At 42.4% G+C, this 27,560-nt stretch overlaps 1 protein-coding gene across 1 annotated transcript in view; it reads right to left on the reverse strand.

The window, feature by feature from the left end:
• Positions 1 to 27,560, reverse strand: part of LRMP (lymphoid restricted membrane protein) — a 38,336-nt gene that overhangs the window by 10,375 nt on the left and 401 nt on the right. The window contains 25 exon segments of the mRNA XM_030959769.1: positions 1,472 to 1,553; positions 2,356 to 2,503; positions 3,612 to 3,720; positions 4,508 to 4,573; positions 5,500 to 5,561; positions 7,366 to 7,528; positions 7,979 to 8,099; positions 9,548 to 9,711; positions 12,350 to 12,451; positions 12,688 to 12,819; positions 14,732 to 14,831; positions 14,916 to 14,980; positions 15,061 to 15,120; positions 16,943 to 16,999; positions 17,571 to 17,648; positions 18,768 to 18,818; positions 19,110 to 19,227; positions 20,341 to 20,499; positions 21,510 to 21,588; positions 21,668 to 21,744; positions 21,938 to 22,118; positions 22,723 to 22,833; positions 23,626 to 24,048; positions 24,051 to 24,234; positions 25,288 to 25,318. Of these exon segments, the coding sequence (XP_030815629.1) occupies positions 1,472 to 1,553; positions 2,356 to 2,503; positions 3,612 to 3,720; positions 4,508 to 4,573; positions 5,500 to 5,561; positions 7,366 to 7,528; positions 7,979 to 8,099; positions 9,548 to 9,711; positions 12,350 to 12,451; positions 12,688 to 12,819; positions 14,732 to 14,831; positions 14,916 to 14,980; positions 15,061 to 15,120; positions 16,943 to 16,999; positions 17,571 to 17,648; positions 18,768 to 18,818; positions 19,110 to 19,227; positions 20,341 to 20,499; positions 21,510 to 21,588; positions 21,668 to 21,744; positions 21,938 to 22,118; positions 22,723 to 22,833; positions 23,626 to 24,048; positions 24,051 to 24,234; positions 25,288 to 25,318 (2,923 nt within the window).

Here is a 27,560-nt window from a genome sequence, read left to right on the forward strand (position 1 = left end):
GACCTGTCTAGTTTTCAGGCTGTGGTATGACTTCTACATTTAAAAAGCCAAACAAGAACAAAAAGCCCAAGTGTAACTTGGCTCTCAAGTGCTCCTTTATTAAGTAGCCCTTGAACTTCTATGGTGACAATGATTTAACACAAAGAATTTGACTTACTTACAAGCTGATCTGCTCAAATACATGTGCAACTGCAGAGTAACAAGACTCCAAAGAAAACTAGGGAGACTTTTTGTACTGAACAAGGATATGCAACTTTTCCTACATGCCAGTGTTTAGAACAGATACTGGGCACAGCCCATTTGCCTTTTCTCTGGGGCAAGCTTAAACATTTTCATTTCCCCCCTTCAGAACATTCGTGTGCAAAGCTTATACTAAAAAGTGATAACAAGGATGGAAAGAGACATTTTTGAGCCCAGCTGGAATTACAGAAAGCCCCAGAGCAACAAAGCACAGATGTTTCACACACCTTTGCACAGCTGTGATTTTCCAGAAGGACTGTATAAAGTAGGAACCCTTGAGAGGTTCCTCTTTAAAGGCACTTAATAGCAGCACAAGCTGGGAGTTCTTCAGCTGCTCTACCCCAGTGTGCTGAAACCACAGAGTCCCCAGCACTCTTACTTTCTACCCACACTGCACTTTCTGCTTTGATTTACCACTACAACCAGACCATCCTGTACTCACAGGTACCACACACCAGGCAGGATCACCCTGAGGCTGGCTGCTCTGTGGTCCCAAAAGGTTATTTCCAGGTTCACAGAAACCACTGATCAATATTCTTCCACCATCCCCACCAATACAGGAGTTTGCAAGCTCATTAGGAGCCCTGTGTGGTGGAGCTGAGGTCTAGACTTCAACAGTGAGGATTGAGGCACAGCTTAGGTGTGCTGAGCTGCAGCTTCTCTTGCTGCTGCCACAGGGAAACTGCAGCTCGAGCTCTAGATCTAGGATTCAGGGCAGCAGTGAAGGCATAACTGAGTACACCAGCTGAAGGAAAGCTCCCCTACAGCAAAGATGGCATTTTTCAGCTGTTACATGGTGCCTGTGGGAGGAAGTGCAAAGAAAGGCAGTACTCCCAACTGAAGCATCCTGTGGCTCCTTGCAGGTGGAGAAAAGGAGTGAAAACACTCAGTTCTTCCCTGGCAGAATCAATTGTTACTGCAGAACCAGCACTATCTCCAGCCTTGAAACCACGTTTAAAACACTCCACAGCTAAAAGCATGACCCAGTTTTTGAGTCTTGATGTTCAAGACCCAAAACATCAAGACATTTCATTTTATAACCAAGGTATTGAAGAAACATGCCCAAATAGAAGGGAACACCCCCCACAGCACCCTGCTGACTGGTGCCAGCTCCATCCACTGTGGAGCAGTGCTGATTTATAGCTGAGCCATCTGCACCTGGGTCTGAGCAAGGCACAAAATGCTCGAGCCTGTTCAAAACCACATCTCGGGCATCAGAGCCAGCACTCACCTCAGCAAGTGAAGAGTCCATCATTGTAATGGAAACAGGAAGGTCTGCATCAGTGTAGTCATCAGCAGAGCATATTTTCCACCTGGCAACACAGGCTTTATTTGCATATTGCCCAAACAACAGAGAGATAGAGTGCCCATTTTCCTTAAGCACATAACAACTGAAGTCACCACTCTCTGTGCAGTCAGTCAGCTGGTCTCTTAGGGAAGGAAAAATTCATCACCAACATCAATCCCTCCTCCCCCAAACAGCAAGAACCACCACCAGTCCTTTTCCCAACCTCCTCCACACTGCACTATTCTGCAGAAAACCAGTGGCAAAAGCTTCGAGAGCTTCTGAGTCTCTTGCTGTAGACTGCCTGCTTCTGCGCCTTCTGGAACATCCTCATCTTTTAAAATATTCACTGCAATTCACTTCAGCTTTCATAATCTCAAGCAGTTCAATCTCTATTTTAAAGGTCTAAGGAGGCAGCTTGATAGGCAAGGACCTCAGAATTCCTGCTCTAAGCCCTGCAAAAGAAGAAAAGTGACTCCTCAAAGCCAATAGCATTTGGCACCTAATGGGAACACCAATTGTTAAATTGGTGTTAATTGTTAAATTAGAGTTAAACATGGAAGATAGACAAGACTGCCTAAATCATGTCTCAGTTCTCTAGAATGAAATAAAAACCCCAAGGTGTCTGGCTGGTTACCAGCAGTTCCAGTAAAGAATTCTGGTAGCTATGAACAGAAGCAAAGTGCTGCCCTGGATCTCCATGGGCTGATCACCAGGTGTCCAGTATTCCCTCCAAGGAATGGCCCTGCAGCTGAACCCAGCACATGGAATCTGCTAGATCCTGTTGACTCTTCCCCCCTTCACCCCAAAAGGTTATTACATCACCTTACCTGCATCCTCCTAAGGTCACATCTGAGCTGGACACGTGCCCCACGTCATGCCTCTCTAAGGTGCAGCTGCCAGAGCTCTGCCTGCAAGGCTGGTCCCAGCTGTGCCCAGGAGGGTTATTTGGGCAGGAGGTCTCCAAGGTCAGAGCATCTGGTAAGAAGGACAAGCACGAAGAGAGATCATGACAATCCTTGGCAAAGTTGGATTTAGTTACAAGTTTTTGGGGAACTCTAAAATAATCAAGAAGCAGACCAGCCAAGCAGAGATTTATAATGAGGCAACTTCTATCTTGGTAAGAAAGGCTTTGGTTGTGTGGCCTCAACTTGTTCTGTAGATGGAGAGTTTGACAACATGTAGCAAAGAAAGATTTGCTTCCATTCCCATCAATAATGCCTGGAATTACACTTGAACATGTATATTCTGTGTGAGAAGAGCCTCTGTGTGGTACCAGCTCACTGCTGGGAGAAACACTTGTGTGTGAAATCCCAAGTGCAGCACCCTGCAATGCATGGCTGTCAGTGGCCGCTTTTAATCCTCATAAGGCTTGAGAGTTGCAGGGAAGTTCAAACAACTCAGGAGTGCAGAAAAAAGCAACAAGTACAATCTGCTGGGAAAGGTGGGGTGGTTCAGCCTGGAGAAGAGAAGGCTGAGTGGACAGTGGCACAGGCTGCCCCAAGCAGCTGTGGCTGCCCCTGGATCCCTGGCAGTGTCCAAGGCCAGGTTGGATGGGGCTCTGAGCAACCTGGAATAGTGGGAGGTGTCCCTGCCCATGGCAGGGGGATGGAATTAGCTGATCTTTAAACTCCCTCCCCAAACCATTCTCTCACTCTATGATTTTATTCTCAGTAGCTCTGTTACTGCTCAGGTTGCTAAACCAGGACTCGGCTCAGCAGCCAAGGAGCAGGACATCCCAGGATGTGCCAGTCAGAGGGAATGAGAAGAACAGAACTCACACCCTCTGGGCCCAGACTGACAAGCATCCTGTCAGGAATATACTTGGATGTATGATTTATACCAATAGTTCCTGAAGATTCTGGGAACAGTCTGCCAGGTTGACAGACAGCCACCTCTTCAGGCCTTTCACTGCAAGCCCTGTAATCATGGTTCAGATTCCTGGATTACATGCAGAAATAGGTTAAAGCCCACAACAGATTTTCCACATTCCAGCAGCACACTCAGCACTACTGAGATTGTTCTGTCAACTCTTTCTCTATTTCAGGTGAAAGACAGAGAAATATCCAACACTACCAGGTCTTACCTAGCAGAGGGGAGTTGTGCCAGCGTGAAGCACTCGAGGGCAGTGCCCAGGGAAAGTCAGAGTACGAGGTGGGTCCTTCATTCCATGGTCTTTTGGAGCAGTGGAGTTGCTAATTGAAAAAATAAGAAGTGCTTCTGTTTCACTGCACTGAATACATTAATGCCACCAACTCCCCCACACACAGGCATCTGCATAATGTAACACCAACAGTTACACAAATACATCTTCTGTGGCTTTTTTGTCTAGAAAAGCAGAAGAGCTCATATCTTTAATGGGCAGAACAGTTACAGGAAGAGGCAGGATAATGAAACTTTGCACTTGCAACAAAACGTGTTGGTTCAAACTAGGTCTGGAAATAAATCCTACAAAACCAGGCAAGATGAGTCTAAGAGGAGAACCAAAGTAGCCACTCAAATTCTGTGAAGAGAGTTAAAAAAAAAAAAAAAAAGTAATCCAAAACACACTATTTCAGCCAAGGCAACAAGCCAAGAGGTGTCATCTGAAGATGGCATCTGAGAAGACTCCTGACACAATACGTGCAGAGCTGTTTTTGACCTAAGGTTGCTTCAACAATGAAAAACAGAAAAGAAACTGGAAGAAGTGCCATCTCCAGACTCTGATCCTTCTCAAAAAGCAATTTATCATATGTGTGTGCTGTGCTTCAGAGGAACCCAGCTTTGCAATAAAGTTTGGAATATGCTTTTGTACGCATGTAAACACCTGCACACACATAAACATTCTTTAAAATAATTTAAAATCAATATCTGTGTAACTCAAAGTTTCTCATGAGAAACGTTATTTATTTCCCTGAGGTGATAAAGGGAAAAACTCCCACCCAAATAAACCCAGCATCCCATTTTAAGAGGCTCAGCACTGATCACAGCAAGCACACTTACCTTCCCTTTTACATGTGCAGCTACTGTGGGCAGCAGAGCGCAGTCAGACTCTGCCTCTGCACAGCACTGTTGTAATAGAGAGAGAGTTTAAGGCAGGCAGGTAAGGGATAAAAAAAAAACCCAACAAAAAAAAAAAAAAAAAGGAAGGAGCACTACACCACTGATTCTGAGCAAAATGCAACTTTATCTTTCCAACTGAACTACTTGCAGCTATCAGTTGCAAAATTGCAATGCTGCAGCTGTTTGCCCTTGCTACCTTCAGCCTTTAATTCTGCAGACCCTTATGTACAAATATAAGTTTTATTCATGTGCAGATGGCCCAGCTTTGACTCTGCTCCTCTGATGCTCCTGTCACAGCCTAGGGGACATTTCAGGACCTTCTGTTTGCTGTTTAAATACCTTGTTGGTCTGTGCTGAACCCAGAGTGCTCAGATCCTGAGCTATGATGTTCCTTACCAGAGCCAGTTGGGAAAAAAGTCTCTCCACGATGTTTCCCCCTCCACCCCCTCCCAAAGTTGAAGCAAGTAATTTTATTCAAAGCAAAGCACTCCAGAGTTATGTAATTTCCAATGTATTTCTCCACAGAGGGCCACAAAGTTAATAACTGTTTCACTGCCTATTCCAGTGTCTGGGTACTGAAAAAACCTTACATTATGAAATTTTAAACATTTGTTTTCAAGCCTGTCTGCAGACTGGGACAAAAATCACACCATTGCATCAGGGAAGGTTTCCCTCAGCCCCTTTTGATACAACCACAACAACTGCTCACAGTGAAGACCAACACCACACCTGTAAGTCCTGACACATTTTTCCCAGAAGGCTGAACAAGAAAAATAACATGCAGATTTGTACATACAGCTTATGTACATGTTAGAAAAGAAGATAACAGGTGCTCCCAAACTGTTTGCAGGTGGTCTCAGCTGAGTTGTCCTTCCACCAGAACCCTTCCTGTGCAAGCCCACCTTTCCTGCTCCCAGCAAGGGGCACCATACCTGGCACAGCAATTCACAGAGACGCCTCTGCAGCAGTTCCCATCTCAGGGCATTAGCAGTTGCTATGAAGAGACATTTACAAGTCTAACAGGGCTCCTAACAACTTGATAACAAGCAATCTGATGTTACAGCATCTCTAAGTACTCCTTATCAGAATTTACTGGAGTTTGTATTAGTCTGGTTAAGCCTGCAACAGCTTTTCCACAGGAAAGAGAAAACACTGGACATCTTCACCTGCAAATCAAGGGCAATGCTTCCCCACATCATTAGTGTTAGGATGCCACAGTTCCCTGTGGAAACAGATCCTTCACTTACAGCTTGGGGGAAGAGAAAAATTTGTCCTTTCCAGCTGACATCCTGTACAGAAGTTGTAAAGTCCGTGGGCTTTGTATTTAGAAGCATTTTCCCCTCTTACTGTGCAGGTGGGAGGAAGTAGGGGGTTGGAATGGGTAGGTGGGGAGGAGACCACAGCCCAGACCTTCAGTAAGAAGAGGCACCAGACATGTCTGCCTTTCTAAAGGAACCAATATAAAGCATTTTTATTATTTTCTTCGGTGCCAGTCTTGTTTGTCAGCCCTGTTCTTCCTAATGCTTTGCAAATCCTCTACACATCTGCCAGTTTATTTATCTACAGAAAGATTTCTGTAAAGTAACTGGAGTAATTTAAAGCCAAGGTCCTAGTCATTTTCAGGGTGGTGGTGGTTCTTTGGGGGTTGACTTTTTTTTTGGGGGGGGTGGGTGGGTGGTTGGTTTAGTCACAGTGGCACCAGTCTCACATATCTGGGGTTCTCTCTTGATCTACTCAAGCCCACTTTGCAGCAGAGCTTCATCTACTCAGAGATGGAAAATGACAAACTATTTCCACTGTCATGCCTCTTGCTAAGAGCAAAATAAAGCAGCTGCATGGTTTGTGGGAAGCATGAAAGCAACATGAGCACACACCCATGAACACCAAAACGCTGGTCAGAGTGGGGCAAGCCCAGTTTGGAGCTGTTCCTGCCATATCAGTGCAAAGTTGTGCCTTAGAGATGAAGCAAAGGGTCCCAGGGAGTTTTTCTGGTGAGACAAACTGTGGCTTCACATGGAGTTGTTTGCAATGCACGTATATTTGTTGAGCCTATATGGTAACTGTGTGCCTGAGGGCAAAACATTCAGAGGGCTTAAATCAGTCAAATCCCTTTTTTCTAAGAAAGTGATCAGACTCCAGTGTTAGGAAAGAGAAAGGCCACGTGTTCTGGATTCAGACATCTGCATGATTTAAATGCCCAGGTTATTGAGGTGCTGATGTCAGGAAGTGAGTCAGAAAGAGGCAATATGAAGTTTCCATGGCTCTGAGGCAGAAGTTGCACGTGTACAAGGCAGTGACAGGATTGCTTTCCACTGAAGAGAGCAGCCTAACACCACACAGCTAGTCAAAAACACAGAGCAAGCACAACCAGCAAACAGAGCACAGAACGTACAAAAAATCAAGTCTGTTTGGTTCAGAAAGCTTAAGAAAGAGGGGTGGCTTTGTTAGGTATAAGGTGGGGAACAGTACTTTTGGTAAAGGAGTACCTATGCCATATGTGGAATTACTAATCCCTCTTCCTAGGACTGGGGATTTTGTTGGGAGCTTCTGAAGCTTTGGTGGATCCCAACACCCACTCCTTAGGATCCCACCTGCTTCTCAGCTCAGATAGTGGCAGATCTCTTAAAGGAGAAGGAAAAGTAGAAAAAAAAGGGGGGGAATCCCAAAACAACAAGCAAGACTCCACAGACCATTTTACTGGACGACCTGCAATCCTATCTTCCCTTGATGTAACTAAACCCTGAAGTACTTTGTCCATGCAAAAAGTGAATGCTGGCACATTTCCAGAAGTTACTCACTTTTGTGGTCTTCCACCTTCTCCTGAAGCAATTGGCAAGTGCTTTCTAAAGCAGCATTCACATCCCTGAGCTTCTGCTGCTCAGAAATGGCTTCCTCCAACTTGCTCTTCAAGGATGCTGCTTCTTCACGAGCAGAGTGAAATGCTTCAGCTTGATCCTCCGCCTAAGCACAAAACAATATTTAGGGAAAAAAGAAAGGAATAAAAAAAATATAAAATAAAGCAGCCTGGCTAGCACAAGAAGGCTCTACAGTTCATGTAAATGAAACCAAACTGCATCTGTTCTTTCTCAGGAAGTGATAAAGCTCCCTCTGAACTTCTGCATTTTTACGTTGGGGTGGACTGTGTATGGAAGCTATTTTTGGGTGCCTTTTTTTTCCCCCCTCTTTTCTCTTTTTTTTTTTTTAAGCCACCACAAATATGCAATGCTGCCGCTTTCATCAGCAAACTGTTGTCACCACCCCCTCAAATTTTACTTCCTCTGCTGGTTCCACTCTTGCAGGGAGGCACAGCACACGGAACGCGCGATTCCCTTCCCCAGGGCAGCCGCGCGTCGGACGCGGCCCTCGGCATCTCCTTCTGCCCCACACAGAGGGAACTGGGCTGCCCCTTACGTGCTTGCTGATATCCTCCAGCTGCTTGCTGGCTTTTTGCAGCTCTAAACACAGGTCTTCTGCCTGGCCACCTGCCAAAGTTTCTTCTAGTAGCTGTTTGGCAGTTTCTACCTTGCGCTGGCTGCGGAGCAAGAGAGAGCACAAACCACAACCCATTAATGACATTTCAGAGCAGGCTGGCCTGGGAGGTGACACACTCTGGCTGCTAGGACATGCATCCAAAGTCAGCTGTCACACACTGCAGCTCCCCAGGATCCAGCACCAGGGAATCACACTTTTTTTTTTTTTACAGCAGGAAGGGGATGAAGGCTTTCTGGGCTTTCTGTAACATTGCTGGGTACCACAGGGGAATCACCAGAGAACTGGCAAGAAGCAAGAGCTCAGTGGGGCAAGCTTTTGCACTTTGGACAACAGAATGTGTTTTCTCAGGGTCTAGGAGAAATAGTGGTTGGATATAGAGGCATTCTAGAAAAAGATACCCAGGAGCTATTACTACTTCAGTGGATTGATTTCTTCACATTTGAGAGGGAATTTCATTTGACAGGAAGCAGATGCCATCAGTACTGGTGCTAAAGAGGATGGCTTTCAATAAAACCCTTCTTTTCCACTGCAGAAACCCTTGCCCATTTCCTTTCTAACACACCTCAGTTTGTTTTTTTTTGGGGGGGTGAGGTGTTTTTGGGTTTGTCGTTATTATTTTAATCAAAATTTTGATACAGAGACAGCTTTAAAAAACCAAGCCATCAGTATTTTTATCAGCTCTTTCCCAGGTAGAGGGAGAGCATGCAATAGGTGGTTCAGTGGGAGGTAAGTCAGGCAAAAGTATTGTACAACTGCCCTGCATCAGCTCTCAGGGCTGCCCAGCCCTAGGAACATCCCAAACCCAGGGATGGGGCTTGGAGCAACTTGGGATAGTAGAAGGTGTCCCTGCCCATGGCAGGGTCTTGGAACTGGATGATCTTTAAGGTCTTTTCCAGCCTAGGCCATTTTATTATCCTATTTCTAAGATCACAACTCACAGAAGGAACCATATGCCAAAAAAACCTCACATTTTCATATTCAATGACAACTCATTGAAGCTACACCCTTGGGGAATTGAGATAATGTCTTCCCTGAGCCTAGCAACTGTATCCCAAAGCAAAAGTACCTGCAGACAGATATTTAGCAGCTCTTCTGCTTCACACAAACCCAGGAGGTTTTTTTAAGGGTTCCACCTGCTCAATAGGCAGTGCCCTTGTGCTTTAACTGCTCAATCTGTGGTCTCCCTGGTGTTTTTCAAAGGGACCTTTCAAGGCTGTAGATCAGTTCACTAACAAACCTTGACTCCCACACAGTGTAGACCTTGTGCTAAAACCAGATCTACTCTCCAAAACAGAAGACCATTTCCTCTGTGAAAAAAATCTTGAGAATTCAGTAGACTTTGTTCCACTAAAAAACCCACCCCAAAATAAGATACTAAACAGCTAAGCAACCAGAAAAAAACCCTAAAACCAAATCAAACCAAAAGAACCACCAGACCAAAACCCAACCTCCCCTCCCCAAAAAGACACAGATGCTTTGAAGGGGTACCTAGCAGAGAGCTTTTTCCTTAGGTGAAGTTGTTCTGTCTTGGTTCTCCTCAGGTCGTCTGCCACTCGAATAAAAACTTCCTCTAAGGATTCATTGCATTTTTCCAAAAGTTGGAGTTTCTGGGTCCAAAGATGTCTTTTTTCCCCTAGTTCTTGCTTGAGGGCCTGTGGAATTTTGAAGTTGCCGTGTGGTTAGAGGAGGAACAGAGCCAGAGAATGAGCCAGAGCCTTAATTTACATGGTGAGAATTGAGTTCTCTGCTCCACCAATTAATATCATCACCTACATCCCACACTATCAGAGTAAAGATAAAACTCCACCAGCAAGGTGCCCAGATACAGCAACAAAACCCACAGCTCTTAAGAGGAAGTTTTAATAAAGATCATCTTGCAGGAAGCTCTAAAATTTATAATTTAGGCTTCTGCAGACCTTTCCTCAAAGTACAACTGAGTCCACTTAGTCCAAATTGAGTTTGTATTACAGCAAAATTAATGAAATAACCAAGAACCAATAAAACCTGCTTGCCATACATGCTTAGCAGATGATCTGTGCCAGAGATGACCCCCACCATGAAGGCTTTTAGATTTACCTCTGCTTTGTTGGAGGGAAAAGGGTAAAAATTTAGTGTTAGGTAAGACTGAACTCTCTATTTCTCTGAACAGTGACTTGCAGTATAAAGTCCTGAGAAGAAGAATCCAGTGCTCTCTCTCTCTCTGACCTTTCTCAACTGAACACATGAAAGAGTGTCCTCAGCTTTTAAAGAATGCTTAATGAGAGTCAAACAGAGGTCAGGAAAGAATGAAGTTTATATTCCTGGGATTCTGCAGCAATTCCAAGGGGAAAACATCAATCTTACAAATACAGGCCACATTGCCTGCTTGCAAGTTGGAGCCTCATGCTCATGAGCTTCAAATAAAAAAAAAAGCACATCAAGTATCATGCTTAAAAAAAGGAAAAAAAAAAGCAGTTTTTGCTGATAGGGCTCCTAAGATGACATGGGATGTGACCATGTGCAACTGCCCACATCCTGAGGGTCTGTTCCTCAGCCAAGGCAGGCAGCATTCACTTGTAGAAACACCATAATTTTGACACTTAAGCAGTATAGGCCTTTCAGGGCACATGTACCAGTCTTATCTCCCAGTAGAAGAGTGAAAAAGATTTTGGTGTCACTATATACACTTAGATATATGTATATATGCACACTTCAGGTTGGCTTTATATCTAATATCCTTCAAAATGTTTTTGAAAACACTAAACCCCAGCAAAACATGTCCGTAATAAATTTCACAGGAAATGGTGGGCAAGGCTTCTGGTGACAACTTTTGTTAGCCAGCTAATTGAATCTTGGACCATAAACTTTCTCTGAGGCTGGAAGAAGCTACTTTGAATCTCTCTCCCTTTTTTTTGATCTACTGGTGTTCAGCCGCATGCACAAAACTTCACGCATACCTGGCTTGTTCTGTCTAGGTGGAGATAATTTTTGACATGAAGTCACTTCTCATCCCCCATGGGACCCTAAAGGATGGGACCTTTTATTTTTAAAGGATTTTTTTTCTTTCTTGATCCTCTGTTAACTCAATTTCCAAATACATCACTCTTTAGGAGCCAGAGTAGGATTCATTTGCCACAATCAACTCCAACTCCTATACCAAAAGATTTTAGCTTCACATGTTTAACAGGAATATGATCCCAATGTGAATGTAACTTCACAAGACTTTTTCAGCTCTGACAGCTTTGCAGGAGGAGGTTTCCAGTCAAGATCAAAAAGCCATAGCAATTCACAAGCCAGCAGTTTGCTAGAGTCTACCCAAAGTCACATCTGGGTGAAGAGAGTGAGAGGATTGCACCTTCTCTAAGGAGAAGGTTTCAGGATTTAGCTGAAGTTATAAAAACCCTGGCTCCAGGACTGGATGGCTCCCAGGGATTGCTCCAGCCCTGCCCAGGAAGGCAGAAGAGGCCCAGCTACACCATTCTGTAGCACTAGAGGAACAAAGAAGGGCAGCTTTCTCCCCAAAGAAGCGAGACCTCATGCAGCACATCCCCTGGTGGCACCTGCTGTCACCCAAGGGAGAGGAATTGTGGGGTTTGACATCCATTAGGGAGCTGGGAAACAGCATTAATGTACAGCTTGGGCTTGTTGGAGCATTCCTAACAACTGATCAGCAGAAAGGAGCAGGTCAAAGTCACATCCAATAAGATGCATGGAAATGTCAGAAACTGTGCTGTTACAGGGGAGAGGAGGAGGGAACAAAAGTGTTTAGTTGTGTCCACAGGCACTTACCACTACATAGGGAAGATATTTTTACCAGTACCTTGAGCAAAAGTCCGTGCTTGCAAGCCTCATCAGAGGTATGAGGAGTAGGAAAAATACATTATGCAAGATTAAGTTGTAAAACAAGGTTTTGTTGAAATTTTTCCTGTAGAATATACCCAGTAAAAGCCAAACTCTTCACCTTTCACAACAAATAAACTCTATGGAGGCTTTGAATTGGAAATTTGGTTATAAAGCCTCCTTTGCTTTTTGACCTCCTGCTTTTTGACCTGGTTTGTCTTCCCTTTCCTTCAAGCAGAGTTTTAACTAAGGGAGCTCTTGCACAAGACAAGCCAGCAAGAGCACAGCATGTAAGTGAACAGCAATCATCCTTTTCCTCCTCAGAAAACTCCAGTAAAGGAGATATTTCTCTCCATGCAGCCATCTATCTCCAGTAATAAACACACACAGCATGCAGCAGCAAGGTACCCACCTGAAGTTTTTGCACAGCCCCACTGTTTCATTAAATGCTTCAGAAAAACAGCTACTCACCCCAAGTTTTCTTTCCCAGGCCTGTTGCATGTCCTCATCAGGATCTTTTACCCATTCTAATGAAGCCATGACAAGTTCCTCTGCTTCAGAGATTTCCTCTTGCTGAAAAAGAAAATAAACCCCAAAACAACCTCCCCAGACTCCATGATTTTTAGTGCACATCTACAACTCTGCCCAGAATTACCCAGGATATAAATTAATGTTAGAGTAGGTGCCAAGTGATCTTGTTAAACTATGACCTCCCTCCAATCTCAAACTATTCTTAGTTTTCCAAAAGATTATCAATGCCTGGAGAATTCCTAATTAAATTGCTGACCAGAGACAGCACCCTTATCCACGTAAGCTTTGCTACTGACCAGGTTTTTCATGATGGTCTTGAATTTTTCTCCTGCATATTCAGACCCCTGAAGCAAAAGCTGCACTTCACAGTCCAGTGTTTCATCCAGGGATGCCCGTTCAGTCCTGATAATCTTTGAAGAGATGGAAGAGCCAGCTAGTTTGTTTTGACATCCCCTTATTACAAACCAGCAGCAGTGACATTTAGACTTTCCTGAAGTACCCCTGGCTCTGTATTTACCAGAAGGTCAGAGCTACCAAAACTTGAGGCTTGGAAAAACTTTTTCAAAACCATCACATCGACAAGGATTTAAAAAAACGAAAAGAAAGCAAGCCAGCTAAGCTGCTGAGTGATCCAGTGTAAATATCCCTGCCAGGGCAGGCGAGAGGAAATCAGTAATCTTTATCCAGAGGAGTCGTTACCAAGTGATGAGTAAGCAGAGCCCTTGCTTACAGGTGACTCGGTGGAATCGTGTCTCTTCAACTTTGAAGGGCAAAGAGAATGACTCACTGGGCTCTGGGGAGCTGCAAAATATGATGATACCTAACTCCTCAAAGTTGCCTAGCCAAGCCTACCTCTCCTTTCTGGGCCTGATGTTTTTATCTATTTGTTCATTTTTGTTGTTGTTGCTATACACGCTAACTGTGCAAATGCACCTCGCACAAAAGTAAGTGGAAATCACTCAGCAGCATCTCCCTGCTGTCAGCTGTGCTGCACAGCTTGTGTCTGAAAGGAAAGCAGCACATAGGGAAGGATGGGACTCCATGGATTGTCCAAGGAAATAGGAACAAAATAGCTCACCTTAAAATCAGAACCAAAGCCATAAGTGTAGCAGGATGCTCTGCCTAAAGTGGTGTAAAACAGCTTCAGCGATACCCTACTTGCAAAAATAATCAGTGGTGGATTTATAAGGGGGTGGGGTGGGAATCATGCTGCTGTTGGCGTTGGAGAATGCAAAGACCAGCCTGATTCCTTGATCCCAAAATTAAAAATTCTGAGGATGTGAAAAACGAGGTTTCCTGACAAAAACTGGCACCAGTGAGGAAGTGGCAGGAGAAGCTCCTGACAAAGGACCCAACTGAGCTGACCTGGAAAGATCTGACAGTCAATCAGATAAACTTTATACCATAAAAACCGAGCCCCACTTTTTAAAGTCAGGGCTTCTGACACACCCCCTCTAGCAGGGTGTGTGTGGAGATCCCTCCCTCAAGTGGGGACACACCCTCAAAGTTACTCCTCCAAGCAGAACAAGATTTGTCCATCATCATCAACATGCATAAGTAATAAACTTTATTTAACAATTATTAGCTTGGAAATTATTAGTTTAATAGCTAGTGCACTGTACAAGTAGTCATAAGTAAATAATTCTGATTAAGGTATTTTAGTCTAATAATGACCTTCTATTTACATAAATAACTTATTTTATTAATTTAAATATATTTGGTTTGCCAGAGATGCTTATCAGAGTTTCTTAACAGTACATTGGATTAGGACCCCACAACTTTATCAAGATGCTCACTAATGCTGAATTTCCTTTCTCACTACAGTCAACTTCAAAGAAAAAGAAGTCTCCTCTTTCACAATTGAAAAAAGAATCATTGTTCATGTCTGGTGTAGGCAGCACAAGAAGCAGACTGTCATTTACTTTCTGCAGCATAAAAGCCTTTATATATTGGAAAACTGCTATCTTCTCCCATCTATCTGTTCTTCTGCCAGCTAAATGCATGACCCAAGCTCCTCCAGATTTACTGGGTAGAGCAGAGTGGGGTTGGAACTGGATGATCTCTAAGGTTCCTTCTAACCCAGGCCATTCTAGGATAGTATGAGCAAATATTTTATATCTACAGGCATTTTGTTTGGTATTCTTTTGGACTTTCTCCAAGGTGCTTGGAACAATATTGCAACCTTCTCATTCTGTGTTTACATGCTAAGATTAATGGCTTCAAATTCCAGACTTATCTAATCATATACAGGCAATGAGCTATGTTCTGCCTCTGCTGATGCAAGACAACTAGGAAGAGATTAAATTCAGGTTTAATCCATACCTCAGAAGACTCTGCAAGCTCCAGTTCACAGTGCAGTGTGCTCGTCCCTTCAGGAATATTGCTGTTAAATTTATACAACAATGGTAAACTCAACCCATGCCTAAAAGAAGCAGGAAAAATACATATCAGTCTGTTTTGGATTTCTGATGTACTGCCTTTCCTGGGATTTGGCCACAGTACTCACGAGATCAGCTCTTGCTGCATGTGTTGGATGTTCTCCAGCAGTTTATTTTTTTCAGCTCTCAGTGTCTGAAACATCCATGGGGTTTGGTGAGAGGCTGACTTTGCCATGCAGAATCAGCACAGGCCAAACCCAACCCAGCCCATACCTCTATGATTGAGGAATACTCCACAATGGTTAGCTCGAGTTCCTTGATGTCCTGCTCCTTCTGCAGAGATTGTTGAGAAAACAACAACAAAAAAATTATATTCCATCCTACATCACAGCAGTAAAAGGTAAGGTTTAGCTTGAGCAGCAACCTGATCATGACATAAAAATAGTTGTGAATTTAAAAGAATAGAACAAGTTACCTTGAATTTTAACTAATAGAAAGCACTCAGATGACGTTTCCTAGCTAAACTCTGAAATTAAGGAGACAAACCCTCTTTTCCAAATGTTGTACTTTCACATATTACTCACCTGGTTTCAGGTCCAACAGATTAAACTAGACAGAAATGCTCTAGTTTTAACTTAAAATATGACCTATATTGTATGCCAGCATGAGTTTTAATCCCAACTGACCCTTCAAGCAATTTGCAATGCTTCAAGTTTACTTGTTTTTCATTATTAGAATGCAGCACCCTGTAGATTAAACACAACCCAACAGAAAGGCTGAAAAAGAGTCAGCCCTCATGGTAGGGCTGAAGAATTAGTAGAAGCATCATCTTTCCTAGCAACTAGCAATTAGCCCCAGTCAGGTTATGCCATTCAAATAAAAGATACTGCACAGACAGCAGAGAATTTATAAGAGAAAATGGGAAATTAGAGTAGGAGCTCTTGTCCTCTCACACTTTTATGAGCTCTTCCTACTCTCTCTTTAAAAATCATTGAGGTTTTTGAAAGAGATGAAGTGCACAGAAAGCTAGGCAGGAAAAGTGAGGTTATAGAACCAGGTTACCCTAATGACAACAAGTTTCCATGCCAGTTTCTTCAAAATTATTCCAACCACTCACATTTATCCACATGTAATCTAGCAGTCTACTTGCAAAACTCCCATTTAGTTAATAGACTAAGAGAATCTTGTTGAAATAAAATGATACTACAGAGCTCACAAAAGCTTTGAATCATTCAAGTAGGAGAAAGTAAAAGGTACTTTAAAAAAAAAAAGATTTTAATAAATTTGTGTCCTTAAGCTGTGTCTGGAAAAACAACCAACCAAACCAAAACTATTAAAGCACTCAGTACAAAGTTATCAGCGGGATCACACTCAAGTTCAGTTCTCTTTTTTATTTTTTGAATTCACCTGCAGTCCCTTTGCAGGGAGCCCAATAGCCAAATATTTTATCAGGAGATTTGTAGCATGTTCTGCTAAGTAGAAACTCCACTGGCATAGAAAGCTCTTTGCGTAATTCATGAATCCAGACAATGCCAGCACATTTGTATGGTCTTCTAGCTTTGTTTTCTAGTATAAAATGCATGTTTAAAAACACGTGAAATATTCACTCCTCAGTAAAGCCTAGACAATTGCACCTCAGCAATAAAATGACAAATTTCTGTTTCCATTGGGCTCCAAGTCACAATTTCTAATTTGACACAAACAACTTCAATAAAAGACATTAAGGGAAAGGCTTCTGCAGCTCCCTGCTGAACAAAGTAGCCTTTAGAAGTTTCTGGACATATTGTCTGAAGTTTGCAAGTTTGTTTTAATAGGTTGTGACTAAAAAAAAAAAAAAAAAAGCAAGCAAAATCCTGAAGCCTTTAATTATGCTGACTCATAGGCATGTCCTAAAGTAGAGCTCGCCTACTTTGAAGCCATTTATAGGATCAGGTTCTGCAGTGGGAGAAGAGTAGAAATCACAGAGCCACAGTGAATACTACTGCCTTGCCTTTTTACAAATCATCCCATCAGTACAGACCAGAAACCTGGGCCAGGGGAAGCTGTCCCTGCCCATGGCAGGGGGTTGGAACAAGGTATCATTAAGGTCTGTTGCAACCCAAATTATTCTGTGATTGTGTGGTTTTCAGTCAGTAATGAAGTAAAAGCAACCAACCTGGATTAGGCTTGCCTCTTTATTCGCCACAGTACTCTCATAGATACGGACTTGGGTCTGAAGAATGAAAAGATCAAAAGTAAACTCAGCCATCATTACAGACCATAATAAAAGTCTGTTCCTATTTCCTACTAGGAAGGGAAAAAGAATATCAATGTTCCTTACTTAGAAAAACCAAATTCTTCTTTGAATACCTTGTGTGGTGTTTGTTTCAAAGTACAGATCTTGTACCCAGCAAAGAGTGAAAGCATTCTTAGCTTTCAGTCACTTTTGTTTCCCCTCATCTGTCCAGGCCAATATTTTCAGCAACATCTCTCAAAGCATGACCTTAATGTATTTTCTTGAATAGTGAGGGAAACGTATCCAAAAAAAGTTTAACTTGGAGGAAATAATGAAACTGTGGATTGTTTCCATCAGCCTAGTTTTTAGCCTCTGGACAGGAACTTCCTTGGTGAAAACTGTCACACTCTCCAAGCTACTATTTCACTGCAGTCCTTCAACACAGAGGTTCAGGACTGTTTGCCTTCCAGCAGCATAAATCCCCCCTTTGCTAAACCCAAGTAAAATCCATGTTGACTTTCTCTTCCTCTTGTTTTGAAATGCTTACTTGAAGCTTTGAAATGCTTACTTGAAGCTCTGCTGCATTTTTAGACAGCTCCGAAATCTTCTTTTGCAGCCCATTGGTGTCCATGCTATTCCTAATAATCTAAACAAGACACAGAGTGTTTAGGCACAGCTGAATGGATTGACAGCTTCTCCTTGAAGAAACCAGGCTAAAATGACATCTCCACCCCTAAGCTGCTGCCTACTCTCAAGCAGTGCCAGCATTTGTGCACATTTACTGCATGTGTTTGCCCCACCAGAACTGCTTCTGCTCCTTTTCCCACCCAGAGCACCAGTAAAAGAGAAAACCCCTCAAAACATGATTTATAACCACTGCCAGACCTGGAGAGCTAAAGAAAAGTCAGCCCTGCAGCATGAGAATTGTTTTCAGAAAATTGTGGTTTAATAGATATTTGGACTAAGGAGCTTTGCAGAAAGACTGATCTGAAGGTGCTGATTTTCTTTACTATCTTTGATTTAACCTGTTTCGCCATTTTCCCCTGAGAAGTCTGAAATACAGTCTGTAAGCAAGCATTAAAAAGCTTTATCACCTGACAAAAACTGGTTTATAAAATAGTTGCTCTGATGCAGTAAAAAAAACAAACCAAACAAACAACAAAAAAACAAAACCAGAAAGAATGAACAGCTCTTCTCTGAATAAAAAACAAGCTTAGGGATTCTCTGCTTATGGAGCTGCATTCCCTAAAAACCTCCTGTAGGTCCTTGGCCAGTGTCAATGGATCCATCTGTGATGGGAGATCCCACCCACTGCATTTTTTTATTATTTTTGTTACTTATTTTTGGTGTTGCAGCTCTATACTAGATTACTCCTTTGGATTTAAGGGAGGAAAACAGAAGTGAATATGAAATGATAAAGTGTTGGATGGAGATTGTTTCAATATAGAATTTGTCTGTTTACAGTTGTGGGAACCAGAAATACATGGAATTTGCCTATAAATCCTGGAAAAAAGGTGGTGGTGGGGGAGAAGTAGTTTGTCTGTCCCTATGCTTCCCTAACCCCATATCCTTACTCACCCAGCAAGTGGAAAATATAAAGCGCAGTGCAACCTCAAGATATAAAGTTTTATGACAAATCAGCCTTTTAAAGTGTTAGATATTTTGATAACCTAATTAGCATGCAAGGCTTCAAAGTCTGACAAACATTTTATTTCTTAATGGCAAATTTTAGCTCGGCAAGAACATATCAAATTATTTATTTTACCTCTTCCTGGAGAGAAGTAACTTTGATGTTGAGAGACCGATTTTCTTTTTCCTGATCATGTTTATGGGAAAAAACAAACAAACAAACATAGAAAAAGAGAAAAACAGAAGAGTTGGTTTTAGCATGTAAGCAACAGATCACAAACACATCCACAGCTGTGGTGTTGAATCCCTTGGTTTCAGAGAACACACAAAAAGGGGAGAGCTGAGGCTGCTGCAGCTCACGAGCCTTCACTAAGGCACAGAGGTGGTCTTCTGATTGTTAACAGCCTGAGCAGCCACACCACTGTTACAGCAAGATGTGAGGTGCTCTACAAGGGAAACAAGAAGGAAGAGCACCTACTAGCTGTCTGTTGTGGCAAAGAATCTGCTTTCTTTCCTCTTCTGACACGTTCAGGTTGTTTCTTGCTTCCTCTAGCTCTTCTTCCAGGGATTTGATTTTCAACACAGAGTGCTGGAGGCTGCACGGGGGGAAGCAAATCCAGAGAAACTTCAGCCAGGTAATGTTGTTCAGATAGGCCGGAAACAGTAATTTTAGAAGCCACCAGGGGCTTATTTTTTGGCACGACACTTAACAGAAGAGCAACAATCAAGTTTAAGCCCATAATTTCTGTCCAGGAAGCAAGCCTCATGGTTTTACTTCCTTTTTACCACCCTCTTCCAGTCTTACAGTGAGGGGTGAAACCCCATCCAAGACAGGTGGATGCAAACAAAGCCATGTTAAATATGTTAAAAATTTAGCTCATTACAGTTAAATATAACAGGTTACCTGAGCACAAATTCATCTTTACAACACCTCATGGCTTATAGTTGGAGAAACCATTTCAATTCAGCATTCAAGGATGAGCTCTGCACCATTTTATTACCCTAATCTGATAAGCCCCAAACCATGTATTAAAGCAACAGACAAGGCCCTTTTCCAAGCATCCCAGAGCAGGTGGTGCCACATAAGGGCACACACCCCTTGCCAGTTACCCTGCAGAACTCTTGCCTTAATCGTCCCTGAAAACCCTGGGAACAGCTTGGCAGCTGACCAAACCACGTCACAGTGTAATTAATTAGGCCAGATGAACACAATTCAAAATGGGCTTGTACTTATGGCACTGATATGTCCTCAGGCTACAGAAAGGCTGAACAAGTGATGCAACTCACCCCAGTCCACCAAACGTGTAACAAAATAGCTTTTAGACACTCATTTCCCCTCTGCTTGGCAACAAGAGTGTGGCCTAGGATTGGAAGCCTTCCAGCGCTTGGCTCTTATCTTGGTAATATAATGCCTTTTTTAAATATATATCTTATTGTTGTGACATTGTTTGTTTGCTTTAGGCCGAGGTTCTCCCTGTGTGCCCCCACACCAGCACATGCTGCAGGAACCTGGCTCCAAGAGGAATGATTTTATAAGAACCAGGAGGGACAGAGCAGAACAACCAGGCAAGGAGGCTAAACCTTACAGATGTTGCATAAAGGTAAGAAAACCACTGTGATGAAGCAATGGTGAGGAGAAAAGCATGAAAGCAAGGCTGGAAGATCACAGCTCTGCCCATTGCAGGCCTGGGGCCATCAGAGTCCCATACCTTTTTAATTGTTGACATAGATGTTCATTATCTGCCAGGAGCTTGCCGTTGGTCTCATCCAAAGCTTCCAGGGTGAGCTTCAGCTTGTTGTTCTCTTCCTGAAGCTTCTGGTTGTTGTACTGCAGGTCCGCAAGGCAGGTTATCAAGTCAGAGGTCTCCCTGTCCCAGTGAAAAAGCCAGGCAAGAGTGAGAAAGGCGATTTCATCTACTTCAGATTTTTAAAGCATCCTACTGCACTGATTAGAGGCGAGATGAGAGCCCACAGAGGACTTGTGATGCTGCAGCGTCCAGTCATTTGCTCTGCACAGAGATAACAGAGCAGCTTCCAAGTCTGTTCTCCAGTTTTATGGGTATCAAGAACTTTTGGTTTTAAGCATTTTTCTACTCCCTACAACTAGAGTTTGCTGTCAAAAAGTGCCACAGCTGGATGTCTGCATGAGAGTGCTTTAAGATTTTGCTAATCACTTCATCACTAGTGATGCTTCTGTATTCACTCTTCAATTTCTGGGTCCTTTCTTTTCCCCCAAGCCATCCCCCACCTTATGCTTTCAACCAAAACTTAAATGAGGATCATTCTTTTGAGATCCTGAAAAATTATAGGGAAGCTTTAGAGAGCAGATGTTGGATTTCTGCCTAGGCATAAGCTACAAATGAAACTTCTGCTCTTTGTTAAGTGAGAAGTCCAAATTACAGACTTCATTGCTACTACTACAAAAAAAAACCAACAAAAACCAAACAAAAAAATCACCCCAACAAGAACAACAACAACAAAAAAAACTACCTCAACAAACCCCCTGTCATAAGAAAAACAACCCCAAACAGAATGCAAGATCAGACTTTCAGGTCATAATGTCTTCTTATCATCAGACAACTAAGAATTTTGTGGAGGGAAGGAACCTGTTTAAATAGGGAAGGACATGACAAACATCTGACCACAGATTAAAAAGGCAAATGGACACAGAAGCCCCAAGATATAAGTAGGATAAAATACTGGTTGTCTTTCAAGTCTGAGCAGAAGAAGGTGACAGCATCAAGAGTTCCTGCAGACTGAGGTGAGCATTAAAATCTCCAAGGATAGTGTTTCAAAATATAGGCTCTTGGAATTTCTGTCAACTGGCTCAAAGCCAGGAGTACTATATTCAGAGAAAGAATTGCTTAAATGGACTCACATGTCTCCTTTAGACACATCACCCCCAAAGGCCTCCAGGCTTCCTGAGGTAACATTCATCTGGACATGTGACTTGTCGGCTGAAAGAGGTGAGGGTTTTGGTTATAGAGCAAGAAAGTGGAACTTTCCTGAACGGAAACAGAGTAAAACATTCTGCACCTTTAGAGATGTTTTCAGGTACTTGAGATTCCAGGTCTTCCGTGCTTGATGATGATTTCTCAGTAGCAGCTTCTTCCCTGAAAGAAGGGAGCATCAAGGGCCACAAAATCAGCAGGATTGTCTGCTTACCAACTTTGTAACACTTAGAAAACTTTAGCCAAACCCAATGTTGTGGACACAGTATCCAAATACCACTTTCTTTCCAGAGCCACAGGGGAAGCTTATAACATCTTTTTTCCACAGAAGACTTATTTATCAAAATGCTGTTACCATTTCCTGTTACGGTCTTCAATCCACTCTCCCATGACGGCGTGGTAGGTTTCCAGGTCCATGGAGATATCTTTGTGCTCTGGGTCAAGCTTGTTGCAAAGTTCCTCAAGACCACTGTCCTCTGAGTCCCAGCTGGTCGTATGTCTCAAATAATTGATTATCTCGGACACTGCCACCTTCCCTAAAGCAGAAACAGAGGTCAAATGCCAAAGCCTGGCAAGGCACCATAAAAACTGTGAAAGGCCACGCTGCTGAACTGCATTGGATCCAACTGCCCTCAAGAGCTGCAGGCAAGCAACTGATTCCTGAACTGAGTTAGAGAGAGATCTGGAAAAAAAAGCAGTGTAGAGCTCTTTTGTTGGTTGAGAATTTTTTTTCCGTAGTGGTGGGTTTTTGGTTTTTTCTGTGCAAAAATCCATTTTACTAGTTTTGTGGACTTCAGTTTAAGAGGAACAAAGTTGACACATGATACTGATCCTTGCTCTCAGGGCCAGGCTGGATGGGGCTCTTGTCAACCTGGGATAAGGGAAGGTGTCCCTGCCCATGGCAGAGGGATGGAATTAGATGATCTTTAAAGGTTCCTTCCAACCCAAACCATTCCATGGTTCCATGATCAGGCACCATGCAAAAGAGGCACAGACATTTACACATTTATTCTACATCTGCCACAACACAGGCACCTACACATCTCAGAGCCTGGCATCTCTCAGGGACCAAAACAAGGTCTGAACCTTGGAAATCCATTGAGAGGAGAACAAAAGAGCAACAAAAAAACCCTGGCAAACCTCTGTGGTGGCTGTCACATGCCCAGAAGATGGTGGTCAGCAGATTCTCATCACAGATCAAGCTCACGTTGCACATATTGTCACCTTTGTACCACACAGGCTGCCTCTTTCCTGTGAGAAATAAATCTCTTATTGCCCGTCTTTATTTGCTCATAGTAACTTTCATTCCAGATGGCTGAAACAACAAAAGCAGCTAACCAGCTTCCCTGCCAATAAAAGCAGAGCTTTTAGCACTAAACAACAGGAACTGGTCATAGCTTGGGCCTCTGAGCTGGGAAGTATTCCATGCATCTACTTTTACACATGTATTTTTGGGAAAACTTGGTTATTCTTTCTATGGTGTAAACATATGCAACAGGACATTTTAAGAAACCAGGTATTTCTTCCCTCCTCCTCCAGATACATTGTAGAGAAATCATTGAGTTAAGTTATTAAGAAAACAATCCCTAAAACAAACAAAAAACCCCTCAAAACCACAAAAAAACTACCCCAAACTAAGAGCAAAACCCAAACTTCTGTATCTTCAAAAAATCAGTCTGATAGACAAATCATGGGCTAAATTAAGAGCCAAATAAAATTTGGCTATCAAAAAAATGTTATAGTACTAACCAAATAGTAGTCTCAATCTCTTAAACTGTTAAAAATATCTTTATCTCTTAAATCAAAAATGAATTAGCAAATTTGAAAAAGTTTTTGCCTTATTAATTACTCACTTTTTACACTCACAATTTTTTTAGAGAAAATTTAAGATTAGCCTCAGCTCTTTTTGCAGTCTTATAAGATTTGAGCGCTACTAAAATGCGTTTTACCACTTTAAGTGGTAAATAAATGTCATCTACATAGACTGAGTGTTCGGATGTCTAGAATTCCAAATTAGGGGGCGTTTTTCTTCAGTATTTTTACCTCTTTCACTTGAAGGAAATGTCCTTGGCACAGGAAGCTGGACCACAGCACTTCCTGGCTTTTTTTCCGATGTGAAGAAACATAAATTGGGACTTGACGTCAGATACTTCTGCTTGGGCCGCACATCTTGGGGCTCAGCATTTGCTGAAGCGCACGGCTTGCCCTGGGCGTTGGCCTCCCTGGCTCCAAAGTGGAATGGAGAAGAGCTCCCCACGGGAGAGGAAGGCACCCAAGCGCTGCTGGATCTCTCACTGCCCTCCAGAATGGAATAGGTTCTGTTTGCAGTCTGGTGCCTGGAGCTGGCCCCGAGACCGGGCGAGGGCACAGAGAAAATGCTGCCGCTGCCAGGGCAGACCAGGGGCGAGCAAGTGCTCCCACCACTACTGCAGCTTCTCCCTTTCAGTATTTCTTCCAGATTTTTTTAATGTTGCTCTGTGGGCTGTCAAAGTTCTGGGACTGAAATTTTGGTATCTGCAAGGCTGGGTTGGAGACTTGGTCCATCATTTGGATGGATTTGATCTTCCTGCAGATGCTGTCCACTGGGTTGTGGCGCTGTTTATTAGCTCCATGTTTAGAAGACTTCATCACTTCCCTTCTCTTGACAAATATCTGGAAAGAACAGGCGCAAGATACAAGAGTCAGGGTGATCAACACACACATATTTATGCCAACTTTTCCATTCAGCAGCCAGCTCGGAGCTGTGGCATCTAGGGTTTTGAAAATCCTCGTTCCACTTAGCTGTGACAGAAACAATCAGCCAGGACATTTTGTTGTCCAGGGAACTAGAAGTTGATGTGGAAATGTTATGGAAGAAAGACAGAAATACTTCCTGAAATATCACTGCTTATTCTTAAATACCATAACTGTGGCAGGGAGGTAAGGAGGAATGAAAATAAAAACTGAAGAACACCCTGCAAATTAGCAGAGGACTTTTTAAATTAAAGGAAACACTTTAATTGTACTGGGGGTGGCAGGGGTGAGGCAGAAAGTGTGAGACCAACAAGACTTTCAGTGTTTCTGTGAGCCTATGAGACCAAAAAACCTCCAAAATCCAGTGTTCCTTGTACTAATCAGCCACAGCTGTCATGGTGCCACACTGGGAATTACACAAGAAATATGCCCTACAGAGGCGCCTCATCCTGTGTGTATTTTTATTATCTAGTCTTCCAGGCAACATTTAAAAGGTATTTCCTACAAGATAATAGTCATGTCTGCATGTGACTAAGGCATGGGAGGTTCATTTTGCAGGGATAAATCCTCATTCCCAGTGATGTTCCCACATCTACCCTGCACATTGCAACAACCTGAACTGATCAGCTGGGAACTATATTATTAAATAACAATAACATACCAAATGAAGCTGGGTGAAGCTCCCAAGAATCAGACTTTAAGTCATCTTTTAATGCAGAAAAATTAATTCCTTTCCCCCAAAACAGCAGCAGGTTTCACTAGCACTTAACACTTATATGATCTTTTGAAGCAGGAAATAAAATTATATATAAGTATTTACTAATATAGATTGAAATAAACATAAATATTAAGTGTTTAATTTAAGCTAGTTTATTACAGGCTGCCTGCATGGCAGCAACTTATAGTTTATATAAGCAGAGGCAAAATCTCCAAGTTTATTTTTCTAGTATTTCTACAAGTAGTAGCATTTACTCTAATGAGCATGTCCTTAGCCACAGGAATACTTCAAAAATAAGAATAAAAAGAAGCTCAGAGCAATTTTAGAGAAGAGACTGCTTTTTAACTATGTCTCACTTAAAAGATTTACTCCTCAAATAAATGCCAGGAAGCAGAAGCAATCTTCTAGATTGCATTATTACAGATGTATTATCTCTAAAGAAATAGATGAATTACCCTTAAATTAAAATTTAAATACCCTGCAATTAGTTTAGGACTTTTTTTAAGCACACAAGAGCCCTCAAGCAGATATAAGTAACACTCTATTAAAGGATATTTGATTTTTTTTCCTGTAATATACCAGTTAAAAAAATAACCAGTTAAAAAAAACCAAACAACAAAACGCACAGCCCAAGACCTTATACTTACACAAGCACGTGGCAAAACAGCTTCTCTTCCTTCTCTGAAGGAGACAGCACAACTACTTTAGCTCTTCCTCTGAGGAGTAGGAGCTGCCTGAACTTCAGTGTTTAAATAAGCAGAGGGCTCTTCTGCTGGAAAATCAGCTTTACAAGGTACAGGCGCTGCCACTCAGCTGAGAGGGACCACCAGCTGCAGCCAGGTTCTAATCAAGCTTCAGGCTCCTGCTTCCTGCCCTTTTTACCTATTTCCCCTCACATCTCTCCTGCTGCTGTTAAATTAATTGCCTGTAATTTCAGTGCAACTTGAAGTCTCCCTGCTCTTCTCGTTATTGTTAAAAACAGCAAGGAATGTTGTGATATAGGTTATTACTGTGTCAAAACTCTGGTTCCTGGGGTGTTTCTCACTTCTATTAGCAGTTCTTTCCTGCTTTTCCCACCTACAGCAAAATTTCAAGCAGAAGCAGATCTCTCCTAATTTCTGAGAGTTAGAACAGGGAATCTGGGAGCCGTATAAATTTCATCAGTCTCACCACTTTTGAAAAGAAGAAAGTATTGAAGTCTCTTGAGATGATAGTGTATTAAATAGTCTCTCTGTTAACTGTCATGTCTGCCCTTAGTTCTGTGAAAAAAATCATTAGGACCCTTAACTAATTTCTTTTTTTGTATTAGATTATCAAGACATGCAGTAGAGCCTGCCTGTCTGAAGAGCTCTATGGCTCCTGCTAAATTACCCTGTAAATGCCCATTCTTTGATGGCCATATCTCCTTTCCAGCCTGCAGACTGGAGAAAACTGTTTTTCAGCTGGTCTTTTCACCTGGTGTTTGCCTCAGACTTGTCCATTGCTCAGGAAAAAAACTCTTGTGCCATCCCATCAGTGGTTCACTTAACTTCAGATATAAGCACCTCTTTCTGAGATGCTTACACCTTTCAAAATTTTGTGGATTTCTACTCTTTCCTGATGCTTTCAAACACCCCTCAACCCACATAATATATTTAAATTCTACTTATAATTATTCCTTGAAGCTGCCTCTCTTTCACAAACACACTTGTGAGAACAGTAGAACTTGGACCTGGCTGCAGCATTGCTCACACCTTAGCCCTCAGCAAAGTCTCTGTTACCTCTCTTATGTGAGACATTTACATCATCTCTGACAGACTGGATTTTCTACACCTTGTTCTCTACTGCAAGAGTTTTTAGCACACTTCTTCTCATACAGTCTAGAGAAAAGACAAAAAGCTTCTCCAGTAAATCTGCAGTGCTTGAAACGCACCCACAGACATTGTGGTGCTGAATGTAGTTAAATAAATTTGGGCCAGCAAGTGATGGCCTCTAATCATGCACCTGGCTTACACCAGAGAGTATCTCTTCCCGTCAGAGCTGCACCATGAAAATTCACCTTCCCAGAAAAGTTAAAGACATCCCTACTTATTGTAGGGAGGTGGACTAGATGACTTTTAAAGGTGTCTTCCAACCCAAACTATTCCATGGTTCTGTAAATTAAGGTCTGTTATGAAAATAAATAGCACTGAAAAACATGTTTGTGTGGCATAAAATGTCTTGATGGATTGCAAATTGGATTGGTTTTGTCAACAGGTTTTAAAGGGCAAATATGGAGCTTGTACACAAATTTCCCCTTAGTCTGAGCAGGATATATGGGGTTAAAGTCCAGAATCAGCTTTGAAAGATTACAGAAACACAAAAAACCAGCCCAAAAAGAAGAGGTCATAGGGTTCATAACCATATATCTGGGCAGGATCAGTTGGGCAATGACTCCTAAAAAAGGATTGTCTAATCTATTCTCTGAGTTTCTCAGTGATAACAAATCAACATCCAGGGCAATCTATATTTGACTTTGCTGCTGGTAGAAAGCTTGTCTTACTATGCA

This window comes from Camarhynchus parvulus, chromosome 1A (assembly GCF_901933205.1).
Source record: "Camarhynchus parvulus chromosome 1A, STF_HiC, whole genome shotgun sequence".
Lineage (NCBI taxonomy): Eukaryota > Metazoa > Chordata > Aves > Passeriformes > Thraupidae > Camarhynchus > Camarhynchus parvulus.